Genomic DNA, 13,615 nt, shown 5'->3' on the forward strand with positions numbered 1-13,615 from the left:
AACAAAGTTACTTCACAAAAAACCTGTCCTTTAAGTCATGGAAAATGGAATAGCTCTCCTGGCAAATTTAGATTCTCCTAGCTAAATTTAGACCCAAAAGTTTTTATTACAGGGGAAGAAGAGAACAAGCTTCTTAAAAATGTTGGTTGCATCCAAATCTTGCCTTCATGTTTGGTTTTACCCAAGCAAACAGGTTTAATACAAAGTATACAGTCTCCACCACAGGGTTGGGCTTTTTCCTGGTACAGTTTCTATAATGAAATGCACTTTGATTGGAAGACCTACAGTCAGGTGTCCATATAGAGTCAGGAAGAGGAAAAAAACATTTTATTTAAAATTACAGGAAATACTCAACTTTCTGCTTAAAATAAAAAGGTCCTGATAAGCATTTCATTGTGTATTACCTGGAAAGTCAGGTTAGCAAACCACAGTCAATGTGTAAGGAGAAGGTTGTAGGATATACACACATTTATCAGGAGAAACAAGGAGAAACCTACAACCTGTGTGAGAACAGAAAAAGTATTATTAAGGAGACTAGGGGCAGGAAGGCTGGTTTCTAATTCCAGGAGCAGTCCTCCCCAACTGAGGTGCAATACCAGGCACACAAGCCATCCAAGAATAAAGACTTTGTATCCTGAGTTGAAACAAACTGTGTTCTTTAGATTGAGCCTCTCCTCTCCAGCCAGGTACACAGCGAGCCTCGCTGCCCTTGGCAACAGCAGCGTGTGAACACAGGGCCAGGAGCAGCAATGTCCCAGGGACACCACAGCTGCCACCGTGCCATCACCCAGCTCCCTCCTCTGCTGGGCCCTGCTTCCACTCCAGGCTTTGCCAAAGCGCCACAGCAGCTCGGGGCTCAGGGAGCACCACACCTTTCGTTTCTTTCCACAAACCCTCTCTTCCCTTTAAAACCATCTAAGAGCTTTATAGACACCTCACCTCTCAGGTACACACCAAAGCAGGTGCCTTAGGACAAAGAGGCACTAAGCACCCAGTTCTGATTCTTCGCATAGAGGCCAATATTTGAATTCAGCTTTTGTACTCAAAAGATGTGCAAAAGCAGCTGTTTTTATGAGAACTGCAGCTGAAAGGCCAATTTAAAGCTACTTTCTTAAATTGTCTCACACTCTCTGCCTCCTCCCCATCTTTCTTATAATGAAAATTCAACAGGAAGATGCAGGTCCACACACACTTCAAGGAAAAAGCCTGTTCAGAGCAGGATCAGCTCCTCTGTGTGCTTTGCTCTGCAGCTCCATGCTGAGGCCCTCACAAACAAGAGATGCCACAGAAGGACAGAAACAAACAAATGGAACTGTTTCCCATAAACAACAGCATTGCCTTCTGCCAGCTTATAGGGAAGCCCAGCAGTGTCACTGATGAAGTGCCAGGCTGGCACCCAGCTGAGAACCAGGGCACAGCTATGAAAAGAAGGGAAACAATCCCAACTGTCCAAAGCTACATCTTGTGAAACTTCTTGTTTAGTTCCAAGCATGTCACACTATAAACAGTCTTCCCTCCATCCTCCACTCCACTGGACCTCAACAATTAACACTACTCTAAAAAACAATTTGCTGTAACACAGCCAAATTTTTCTCCTTGACCACAGCTGATGGTGCTTTTGTGCAGATTATAAATAAATGTACTTCTCAATTTTAAGTTTTAACAAACCTTTAGAATAAAGACTATAAACAAAGAACTCTTTTGTTTTCTCTGTTAAAAAGAGTTTATTTTTTCAATTAGAAAATGCTGCATAAACTCTGTGAGGTAACTAACCAGTCATCCTGATTAATTTATAAACACTTCTGTGAACCCACTTTTTCCTGCAGCAGAAAATAATGTTTCAGTTGTGGGTTGTTTTTTTGTTTTTTTTTGTTTTTTTTTTTTTTTTTTTTTTTTTTTTTTTTTTTTTTTTTTTTTTGCCTGGATTCACAGTGCAGGCAACAAACAAAGCGTGTTTTGAGGAACATTCTGACCTTGTGTACAAGTGAAAAAGAAAAACAAAAAAAAAAAAAAAAATCCCTGCAAGAGTACCTGGACCCCAATACTATTCTAAGCCTTCCATGAAAACAAGGAACTAGATCTGAAATGCTGGTGAAGATCAAAAGGCACATGAAATAAAGAATCAAATCCAAATATCCTCAGCAGATCACATAACACTGGCATATTGGCCAAAGTGGTTGACATTCTGATTAGCTAATTAGTAATTCTCCAGGTGTAAAGAATGATTTCATACTCTTCTGCAGAAAGCAAATACTCCAGAGAATCATCACAGGGAATAATAGGAAATCAGGAAGCAGACTTTAATTTTCAAAGCTTTCATCAGAGACAGCTAGAACACTTCAGATTTGCTAACATCAACTTGAAGACAGAATCATCACTAATTTATGAAAGTTGTAGGCTACTGAAATACAAGGGAATTGTAAAGACCCAGTGGGTTTGAGAAGTTAAAAGTCGATGTGGTAGAGCCATGCCAGACATTGCAAAATACAGTAATTAATGTGTTTACAGCACTACTTCAGGAGCTCATGAAAGGATGTATCATACACCAATTTGTGTTAGATGTTGGACAGATTATTTGAAATAATACTTAAAGCATATTCAGGTCTGTGCCATGACCAAATGGAATGCATAAAGGTTGCTGAACACATCAAGCAAGATTCAGACAACATCAGGTGCTGGACAGAAGTGGACATGCAGTTCCGTGAGATGCAGGACTTGCATTTTTCAAGGCACTGCAGGCCAGCGGGGGGTATAAAATGCTCTCTGGATATCTTTCAGCGAAGAAGTAAAGCTAATCAAAACCAACATCAATGCATTTCAAGCCAGCTAGTCACACTTTAATTGCTGAGAATACCTGTAGGCTGCAAAAATCTGGAGTCTTACTAAAAACGATGATTACCATACCCTGCAATTTTGAGGCAGAGTGCCAAGATGTCTTCTGGCCACCAACTCATCAGGTAGAACAAAGATTTGATGGCTCCTGCTGTCAGTACTGAGGACAACATTCAAATAACTAACATGTAACACTTCAGGCTTCTACTCAGCTCTGAGCTTTGGTCAGAAGCATTTCCAAAAGTAGGACAGGTATCAGAAGTTCCTCTGCTCTAACTTGCCCCCTCAGCAGAGTGCACTGGAAAGGGATAATCAGGAAGCTCCAACACACAAGCCACCAGCAAGGACAAAACCTGGCATTAGTTGTGACAAACTCTAGGAGTCAGATTAAATATTTAACACTTTCTGTAAGGGGTGAGAGTCTGCTGTTCACTGCCTCTAGTCATCAAAGCACAAAAGCAGCAGCAACAAAAAGGAACTTCCAAGTCAGATGTACCGGCAATGCAAGCACGGTGACATTTCATCCTAATTAAGAAATACAGTTCAAAGGACACATGCTCATAATGCAAACACCACACACCATGGAAATCCATACCTGTCAAGTGAGTTTCTTGCAAACTAGTGCAGACATCAGTCACAATTCAGCCACATAAAATAGCTTTATAAATCATCATCACTGAAATGTTATCAAACTGACACTGATTATAGCACAGCTCAGAGACATCCTTTGCAATACAGGCTCAACATTAACACAGCAGGTCAGGATTGATGCTCCTCTTAAATGAGCAAGTGGGAAAAAAAACCTGAGCAGCCACAGGAAGCTGATGGTATTCCTATCCACTGCAGCATAAACAACAGATATATCTAGTGACTAGCCTGCAAGCTTTAACTTTTTAATTCCTAAAGAGAACACAATCATCGAACAGCTATTTGAAGTTGGAAACCTAAAAAACAAGAAGCAGATGACTCCCAGCCCCCTCTCAATTAGGGCTCATTGTGTAAAACCTGCCCAGCTCCACCTGTAAAAAGCCCAGTGAATGGAGCAACTTCTCCCTCCAAAAGCAGAATCGTGGCTCTCAGTGCAGGAAAAGGGAGCAGAGCCCAACTCCTTGCCACTGCCTCTGGCCCCACCCCTGGTGGCTTTCCAACACAGAGAGAGGCAGGCACAGGGCTCCATCACACCCGGCACCAGGGATGAGACGCAGGGCACCAGAGCAGCAAGCACATTTCCTGAAGGAACAAGCAAGGTCTGTACCCAGCAGTGACAGCACATCTCAGTGAGCAAGGAAATTCATACACACGGTTTTTCACACCTGAAATGAAGTCTAAATTAGCTTTTATACATATTTTAAAGAGATACACACTTTCATTGATAAGCAACAGTACCAGGCCAAGATTTAAGCAACATTGCTAAAGAAAAGCTGTGCTGAAAGGAACTGAGACAGAATGAGGTTCTGATTTTTGCGTATGAATACAGGACAAAGCAGCCCCAGCCTGAAGCACACAAGCTGCAAAAACACACAGTTTATAACAGAGTGACAGAAAACCCAACAGTGATGACATCTGTTACTAATTTAACACACAATGTCATCCACACATCAGCTGTTCACCATTTTCAAATGCAATTGTGCCTAAAAGGAAAAGTGGGCTTCAAGAAGGAATTTAATGTGGGATGTGAAAGCTGCTTTAGCCTGTTGTCTTTCTTAACCCCCGGGTTCCCTGGCATTAACACACAAACACAAACATGCTGAAAACATTTCCCAGAGCAGCCTCAAACAGCACCATCTGCACAGAGGGACACGACAAGCACAGGCAGGATGCATGATGAGGTTTGGAGACAGAAATGGTACAAATCCAGGGGTAATACTCAAAGGCTTTTGACAATCTAGGTCTTAATAGGAAAAGAAAATAAAATCTCTGATGTTTTGCAAGAGACTCAGTCCAAGACACACTGACAGACCTGCCAAACGCAGTGCAACAGTCTTCCTTAACTACAGGGCAATGGATAAAATAAAAAAAAAGGAAAAAAATCATCCAGTTCCTTTTGACTGTACTTGTGCTCACGCTATAGAAATCCCAGGTATCCGACTCCAGATGATGCAGACACACATGTTTCAGCTCAGAAAAAAGATAACAAGTGTGCACCACCAGGTTATGAACTCTGAATATTGAGGCTGATAATCTGAATTGTTTCTTTGGCAAACCTAGGAGGGAAAGAAAGCATCTTCCAGGGAAAGGATCAACAAAGCTTGAAAGCAACAACAGACCTAAGTACTCTTTAAATGAATCACTGAAAGTGATCCGTGAAGAATATAGGCAAACAGAAGAAAGGAGAACAGCGTCAACAGTCAAAAGGCTACTGAGAAGACAGATTTTAGGCATGTATTCGAATTTGTAAGAGGCAGCCAACAATAAAGAACAAAAAGACACAAGGTTCAACCACTCCTTTGGACAAAGAAGCTAGACAAGTGACAGGAACAAACCTGGGAGCGGTCTATGATGGAGCTCGATCCAAATTCTGAAAGAAAAGCGTTCTAAAGTGACACGCTGAGTGGGACCAGAGATAAAGAGGAAAAAGATGCAGACACTGTAGCTACAGACAAAAGTGAACGTAAAGAAAAAAAACTAATGACAGGCAATTGCAACAAGTAATTGTACTATGACAGATTTGTCATATAAACAGCTGATATTTTCTACAAATAAAATATGGCAACATGGGAGAAAATTACAGAGACACTGAACTCATTATGAAATCATCTGAGCGGGTAAATGACTGCTCAGGAATTACACGACGGCTGTCAGGCAACACCACTGTCTCCGTACAGGCCTCACGGCGACTGCAGGTGCTACCGATAAACAGGAGAGACGAAAGGCAGGAGTCTCAGCCGTGCCCAGCCTGCTCACACACAGAGGCGCAGGCAGCTCTGTCTGCGGGGCTCTGGGGGTGAGAACACCGCAACGCGGCCGCCGGCAGCCGACGCGGAGCTCCCGGAGCCCCCTCCTCAGGAGACATTCCCAACCCACCTGGACGCGCTGCGCTGCCACCTGCTCCGCCTGACCCCGCCGCCGCGCGGGGCCGCGACTGGGGGATCTCCGGCGAGCCCTTCCGATCCTAACGGCTCTGCAGCACGGGAAGCGGCGCCGGCCCGGCCGGCGGGAGCCCCGGGACGCCGGGCTGAGGGGTGCCAGAGGCCCGCGGAGCCGCACCCGGCCGCCCGCACTCACCGGCTCCGGCGCGGCCGCCTCCCGCCGCCGCTCCGCCAGGCCCGGCACCGCCGCCACCTCTCGCGAGAGCCGCCCCCGCGCCGCGGAGGAGGCGGCGGCAGCGCCCGCGTCTCGCGAGACTCGCGGGGCGGGGCGGGCCGCGCGCGGGACGCCGTTGCCAGGGAGCGGCCGGGGGCTGCCTGAGGGGCCGCGGCCGCGCCGGGGACGGGCGGTGAGAGGCGTGCAGCGTGCGGGTGGAAAGCCGACGGCGAGTGAAGTGAAACAGCAAAACCGAAATCGCAACAAGTCACGTAGAAACAAGATACGTGCCCCGCGCAACCCTCCGCCGAGAGCGGGGGCGGCCGGTCTGAGGGGCCGGGGCGGTGCTGGACGGCGAGCGCCGCCCGACGGCCATGGGGAACGGCGGGGCGGGGGAGCCGGGATCTCTGAGGAGCCGGGATCGCCTCTGCGGAGCCGGGATCTCCTCCGAGGAGCCGGGATCGCCTCCGGGGAGCCGGGATCGCCTCTGAGGAGCCGGGATCTCCTCCGGGGAGCCGGGATCTCCTCTGAGGAGCCGGGATCTCCTCTGAGGAGCCGGGATCTCCTCTGCGGAGCCGGGATCTCTGAGGAGCCGGGATCTCCTCTGAGGAGCCGGGATCACCTCCGGGGAGCCGGGATCTCCTCCGAGGAGCCGGGATCGCCTCCGGGGAGCCGGGATCTCCTCTGAGGAGCCGGGATCTCCTCCGGGGAGCCGGGATCTCCTCTGAGGAGCCGGGATCTCCTCTGAGGAGCCGGGATCTCTGAGGAGCCGGGATCTCCTCTGAGGAGCCGGGATCTCCTCCGGGGAGCCGGGATCTCCTCTGAGGAGCCGGGATCTCCTCCGAGGAGCCGGGATCGCCTCCGGGGAGCCGGGATCGCCTCCGGGGAGCCGGGATCTCCTCTGAGGAGCTGGGATCACCCCTGAGGAGCCGGGCTCCCCCTGTGGAGCCGGGATCTCCATTCAGGAGCTGGGATCTCCCTTGTGGACCCGGGCTTCCCCTGAAAAGCGGGGATCTCTGTGGAGCCGGCATCTCCCTTGAAGAGCCGGGCTCCCCCTGTGGAATCTCCTCTGTGGAGCCGGCATCTCCCCTGAAGAGCTGCGCTGAGGGGGTGATAGCGGGCCAGTTGCCATATAATAAAGTTCAGGTGATTTGACGTCTCTGATAGCTCAACTTTCATCCTAAAACTGACTCCCGATTTAAATTACAACTCTGTGGTTGTACAGCAAACAATTTCTAGAGGAAATATGGAGTCTGTGCAATCTGCAGTCTGTTTAGGAATACAATTAGTAGACGAGGCTGTCATTCCATAACACTGCAGCAGAACTATTCTGTCCCGCAATTCAGGCACCCTCGGTGGACTGAAGTGTCACAGGGACCACTAAACCCTTCCCACTCCTTCTGGGACAGAGGAGGAAGAATAACCCAATAGTGAGCCCCACACAGATTCACATCTAAAGAAAATATTTGTCTTTTTTCCAAAATATTCTCTGATGCAGCATTATGAAATACAAGCAGGGTTTGACTTCCATACCAGGTGAAAGGACTTTAGAAATCCTTATGCACATTGGAGACAGGAGGGGAAGAGGGGGCAAGAGAGCGAGGACTTGTGCCTTTGCTATATCCAAATATCCCATAAAGGATGGCAGCTTTGCTACAACAGACAGCAAACCATGAATCTGTTAAATGAATTCTCTTTTCTATTCTTTAACAATGGCCAGAGAGACAAACCACACAGTTCCAGAAAGCCAGCAGCAGAACAATGAGGGGCAAGCAGCTGGCACAAAAGCTGTCAGAGTGTGCAAACAAGGCATGGAGTCAGATGCCACACGCCCAGTGGTGAACCAAGCAGCACCAAACACCAGCGTTTACAGCAGGTGAGGTCAGGAGCATCTTAGAAAGCCAAATCAGTCAAAGAGCCAGCAGGAGGTTTTACCCACAGATCTCACAATCTGTCTCGTTTCTGTTTGGCTTTTTTTTTTTTTCAATAAGTCACCAGTGAGAGACACAATTGATTTTCACTGAGAATTCTATAAAAAACAGGTGTGTACAGTCAATAGGCACCTGCATGGGATAGGCCAAAAAAGCCCTTTGTCAGATTATAAAGCAAGGTGTTCCTTCCCCTTTCCTCGACCCTAGTGAGGCCACATCTGGACTGGTTATTTGATATACCTTTATTGTGCCTCTTTTATTTCTTTTCTGACTGCTGTTGTTACAATTTATTATGATGAGACTTATTATTATATATAAGTGTTTCAGTGGCCCTATAATTTCTCACCATCCTCTTTCTGGTCTCCTCAATCAGTGAAAGAGAGATGACCAAAACTGCACTTTTGTCCAGGTGAAGATGAATCTTTGCATTTTTTGGTATTGAAATGTTTTTGGTAACATCCTCTGCCCCACACCGAACCCTTTGCTGTTTTAACTGTTGCTACACTGATCAGAGGTTTAAGCTGAAAAGCCACAACAAATCTACTTTCTAGATAATTAGTAAGTAATTATATTAATATTACATCTTAATTTTAATGGCTATTACCTAGCACTAATTAATCTGCCACTGTGTTGTCTTTAGTCCTGAAAAGTCATACTGTAAGTGTACAGAAATTTTAAATGTTTGTGTAATCATCGTTCATCTACTGGATAGCTGAAGATTAGGAGGAATTGTTTGGAAAACAGAATTTTTTGTTTAGATCAAACTGAAACAGGTTATGATTTTGGCACTTGAAGATTATACAGTTTTTGCATGTGTCATTATTGTAAGGGGACATAAATAGGTTTGTGCTAGGTAAATACCTTTTGTTTAACCACCATTGTGATTTTGTATGCAGGAAGAATGGAAAGGAAAATAAAAATTACTCTCATCATTACTTTTGGGCTTATTTTGCTGTCATAAAATTAAATAGCTTAATAGTCTTACCCCAAATGCTAAATTATATCCAAACAGTCACAGGCCAGTCAGTTCGTATGCTTTAACATAATGTCCAAGAGCTTTTGGTCCACTTTATTTGGTAATATATAAGTGAGACATAGATACAAAAATGCAATTTTATTTATTGAAGTTAGCACAGATGCCTGATTAAAGAATAAATAGAAAGTGCACCTTAAGGCCTCGATCCTACAACCAGACAGTTGGCACAGAACCCTTGTGCCATCTGCTCCCAGCATCAGGGCCTTTGCATTGCTACGAGAACGGCTGAGAGGATGGCCTGCAGGTCTCTGGTTACAAACACATCTCTAGCCCTCAGCAGGTTGCATCTATATTTGTGGGGAGTTAGGAGGGGTTTGTGAGACTCCCCAAGGCACGCCAGACATCAAACAAACAAATAAGAGCCAGCATGGGAACACCCATGCAGCCACTTGGGCTTAGAGCAGCAATTCGTCTGGGTCTGAGCTCTGCCAGTGTCAAACGTGGAGGCACCCACCAGCATTCCTGCTGGGAACACCTTCTTATCATCAGAAATGACTGAGGCTCCTGAGCACATATGTGCATAGACCATGCAAAGTAATTTTGTATTTGCTGCTTTTTAAAATCATTGCCATCACTGATTTTTCCCTATACAATTCTTTGTGAGTCCTGCTTGGAGGTTGAATGTATTCCAGCTAATGGGTCCTCTCCCAGGTTGATTTCTGCATGTTAATGATTCTCCTTCTGGAGGTCTGGAAAACTGAGATGCCAATCCTACAATAAATTGCGTATGGAAATGAGTAATTTTATTCATGAGAGCCACTGGTCTCACAAATAAATTACACATGTGGCCTAGCACAACATACAGAAGTTCAAAGACAGATAATTTATAGAAAAAATGAGGGACAAAAAGTATATATCACAAGATTTTTGTTTCAGTTGTAATTGTCTGGTGTAGAATCATTTCCCAGCTCTATAGTTAGGGCCATGCTTACATATGTTCTAACATCTTTGCTCCCACTGTTTCTGCAGTTAATTACAGGGTTTCATCTTTTGGCGGAGGGGAAGCTAATCAAACCTTCCCTTCATTTCTGTATTTTGCAAAATTCTTCGGAATTTGTTTTAATTTTATCCCTTTGTACTTTAATCTTAAGCTTTGCTTTCCTATTCCTTTTCTGTTTGCAGTCTTTAATCCTAAATTATTATCATGCAGCTTTTGCTATGTAATTAATGTTCGTCTGATTTTAGGACTTCTTCTGGAAATAGGTGTGGGTTTAATTTACGTATTTCCATTAGTACAAAGTTAAACAAAGTTTAACCCTAGGCCATTTTCTGGAGACAGCCTCCTCTGCATTTATTCCTTCCTGGTTAACAATACAAGCAGCCTGATGATTATACACAAATACTGCCCATGTAAGAGTTGTAGAACTGGCCTTAAAGGGTTTTCCAGCTTTCTTACTGATTTGAGTTTCTTTTTTGTTCTATGCTGGCAATTTACAAGATACATCAGCCAAAGTGTACCAGCAGTGGTCCTGGGTAGACTGTAAATACATTCTATAATTTGGTTGTGAAATGTCTCACTCAGAGGGGCTACAGCCTTGAACAGAGCCTTTAATCCTTACTGCAGCTGGAATAAATATGAATGAAATGCCCTACTTGATCAATGCTACACAGACATGTGCTCACGTGGACAGACACAACGCTCTGGCTGCTCTCACTACGGCTTTGTTTTAAAGAGGACATCCATGTAAGCCTTGTCCAGATCCACGGATTTCTTCTGCACTGCTGCCCGCAGGTGCTCCGGGAGCAGCCTCCGGCCCAGCACAAGGTCGTCCTTGCTCCGAGGCCTCTGGGTGCGAGCGTCCTCCAGGGCACTGTGCACGTCCTGCAGCTTCATCTGCAGCCAGTCCTGCCTCTCCACCGTGTGCCGATGCTCGCCCAGGTTATGCATCAGCTGCATCTCACTCACGGACCTTCTCCTGCAGCAAAGAAAAGCAAAGAGAGAGGCCCACGGGGAGCCCTTCTTGTGTTCCAGAACTTGGCTCAAAGGCCCAGGTTTGGGAACTTTTGTAAGGAATCACAATACATAGCTGTAGGGGCTGCCTGGCTGATCTGTAGGGCATAGAATGACATCTGGAGAAGACAGGGAGAGTGGGTGGTGATTTGTTATTGGTAATGGATATATCAGCGAGAAAGCATCACAAGTGGGAAGTAGTTCAGTTTTGTGACAATATTGTTCCTATAATCTAGTTCAGCTATTGTAGAGGAGCTTAGGGCTTTTCTAATATTAGGTAAGTGATCAATGAATCTATGGCATTTATTCAGTGGTAGTTTTCTGTGATCACTAGAGCTAAGGAAGCACGATTCCCTGCGGATTTTTGTCTCAGCTGGTGGATGTTAGTGCCTAAGTGTGAGTTACAGCTAGATTCTCTCAGTACAACAGATGTTCACCTGTGTAGACCCCCAAGACATGGAGCTTATCCAATTTGAATAATAAGAGAAGACTTACATGATGATTTTTATCCTTCTACTCATCTGCTTATTTTCAAAAAATTCATATATACCCAAAGTGTCTGAGATCTCTATAGCTATTTCTAGAGAACAGAGTTTGGCCAGCTTGGCCAAAGGGTTCAAAAGCAGGGACAGAACTCACACACACATGCAAAGACAAACCACCACGTTCTCAGGAGCAGAAAAAGCCATCTAGTGTGAGATAATGTACTTACACCATTGGTCTTCCGTCAGAGGTGGTAAAAAAGCACATGGCACATAAAATGATTGCAGCCTGGGCCAGGTTTCTTATAGAAGTCATTTGGTCTACAAAGGTTGAAATGAATACATGTAAAGTCTGTAATTCAAGTTATTTCTGTTTGTTCCAAACAAATTTAAATTTAAAAAAAAAGTTGAAAAAAATCAGACAAGAGTTGTTGAAATTTTTTTTGTGAAATGAGTTAGAGCAAGGAATGCAAATGAAGGATTTACTTCTAATACTAATTTTGTGGGCAACTTATTGTTACTTCCTGGGCAACTCCATTCATTTCGGTCAGCTTTAGCTGCCCTGCATTATCATTGTCACCATCATCATCATCATCATCATCTAGGTACCTATCTCTTGCATAATTGGGTGAAAAGCACCACAGTCTTCCAATATTATTATTATTGTCATCACCATCATCATTATGACTTTGTAGCCTTCAAGTCCAGTGAAATACTTTGTGTATAGCTATTCAAATTAAAAATCTTATAGCATAAAACTTCCTCTATTTCTCTATTTCTTTTGCGTATTCTTTAGAATGAAGAGGCTGACACTTTCCCTGACAATTTTGCATAAAGGCATAACCCTACTGAGTTATCCCAGTCCCTGCTGAGTTACAGAAGAAAAATCAGAATTAAGCCCCTCATTTTATCAGGGATAATCCTGCATTTCCCCTCTGTTTTTTACATCATTGTCAGAACTGCCATTTGGAATATATTTAGAAAATATTTACCACTGACGATGCTACAACAGGCAAAACCAACACAGTTCCAATACCAGTTTCTAGTCTGGATTTTCAGTATTGGCAGGCAGAAAAGACATCTTTTTGTTACCACTTAAGAAATGTGATACAGAGTAACTGAAACCTAAGAGATATAAAACTCCACAATGCCATTTTTTGCAATATTTTCTGCAGCTTTGCTCTAGGTCAGAAAAGCATTTATAACACGGTCTCTTACATGACCATATCAATGAGGTCCTGGCAGTCCATCCAGCCCAGGATTATAAATTCAGGACTTGAATTCACTTCAAGATATTTCTCTTTCTCTGTCTCTGACTTTTTCATTTCACAAATTTAGTTCAGATAACAGAACAGTTTGATCTTACTAATATTCACTTTTTAAGATAGTCTGAAAAGAAACTAACACAAAAAATGAGTAAAGAATCAATGATAAAATATTCTAGTAAGTCTTCCAGAGAACCTGGAAAAAAGAAGATTATACTTACCAGATAGAATGTTTAGGAGATTTCTGGCTTGGGTATGTGAGCAGATGACTGTCTCTTGATGTCAAGTATATTTAAAGACCACTGAATTGGTTTAGTGGACCCTTTAAATGTAACTTTAAAATAGAGCTTCTAAGTAACTTGGAAGCCCTTTTATTGTCTCAGTTGATGTCACTGTCACACACACCCTCCTGACCCTCATGTACCCACCCTCAGATGCTTTCGTTGATTTGACATTTCATTTACAGGGTAAAGAGGCCTCAACAGAAAGTCAGTCCTGGGAAGCTGTGAGGAAGTTTGACTTTTAAATTCAGAATTGTGCCCAAGATAACGTGAGCTCAGAAGCTGTTGGAAGGATTTGCAAAGAAAACTTTTAAGTTGTTAAATGCAGGCAGGTAAAACTTAAATGAGACAGTAAGGTTAGTGATCTACAAGTGAAAGATTACAACTAAATATTTTTACAAAATACCGAAAAGATAATACTTGTAATACTTGTGGGAAATAAGAATAGTCTCTCCAGGTCAGATATAAAGTTTATTAACTAGTAAGCAGCAGAGGCCCTAAGAATGATAGAGGATCAAGTTTTTAATGAGAAGCTGGTGCCACTGAAAAGTTGCTGAAATGGTGTTAGACCCTCACTGCTCTGTTTTACCTGCA

The 13,615-nt window shown here is 44.1% G+C and overlaps 2 protein-coding genes across 2 annotated transcripts; both read right to left on the minus strand.

Annotated features, from left to right (window-relative positions):
- Positions 1-6,053: 6,053 nt before the first annotated feature.
- LOC137476601 (basic salivary proline-rich protein 1) lies at positions 6,054-7,106 on the minus strand. Its single transcript, XM_068194965.1, has one exon. The coding sequence runs from the start codon at positions 7,104-7,106 to the stop codon at positions 6,054-6,056; it is 1,053 nt and encodes a 350-aa protein (XP_068051066.1).
- A 3,590-nt stretch (positions 7,107-10,696) lies between these two features.
- PTH (parathyroid hormone) lies at positions 10,697-11,791 on the minus strand. The gene is made up of 2 exons (XM_068194991.1): positions 11,706-11,791; positions 10,697-10,958 (listed from the first exon to the last, which is right to left on the minus strand). Exons 1-2 carry the CDS (start codon positions 11,789-11,791, stop codon positions 10,697-10,699), a joined length of 348 nt encoding a protein of 115 aa, XP_068051092.1.
- Positions 11,792-13,615: the final 1,824 nt, after the last annotated feature.

The sequence above is a fragment of the Anomalospiza imberbis genome, chromosome 6, assembly GCF_031753505.1.
Source record: "Anomalospiza imberbis isolate Cuckoo-Finch-1a 21T00152 chromosome 6, ASM3175350v1, whole genome shotgun sequence".
NCBI lineage: Eukaryota > Metazoa > Chordata > Aves > Passeriformes > Viduidae > Anomalospiza > Anomalospiza imberbis.

Coding starts and splice junctions, on each gene's coding strand:
- LOC137476601 (XM_068194965.1), bottom strand. CDS start 7,106: ATGCCGGCTCCACAGAGATCCCCGCTTTTCAGGGGAAGCCCGGGTCCA.
- PTH (XM_068194991.1), bottom strand. CDS start 11,791: ATGACTTCTATAAGAAACCTGGCCCAGGCTGCAATCATTTTATGTGCC. Junction 10,959..11,705: donor TCTGACGGAAGACCAATGGT/GTAAGTACATTA, acceptor TCTTTGCTGCAG/GAGAAGGTCCGTGAGTGAGA.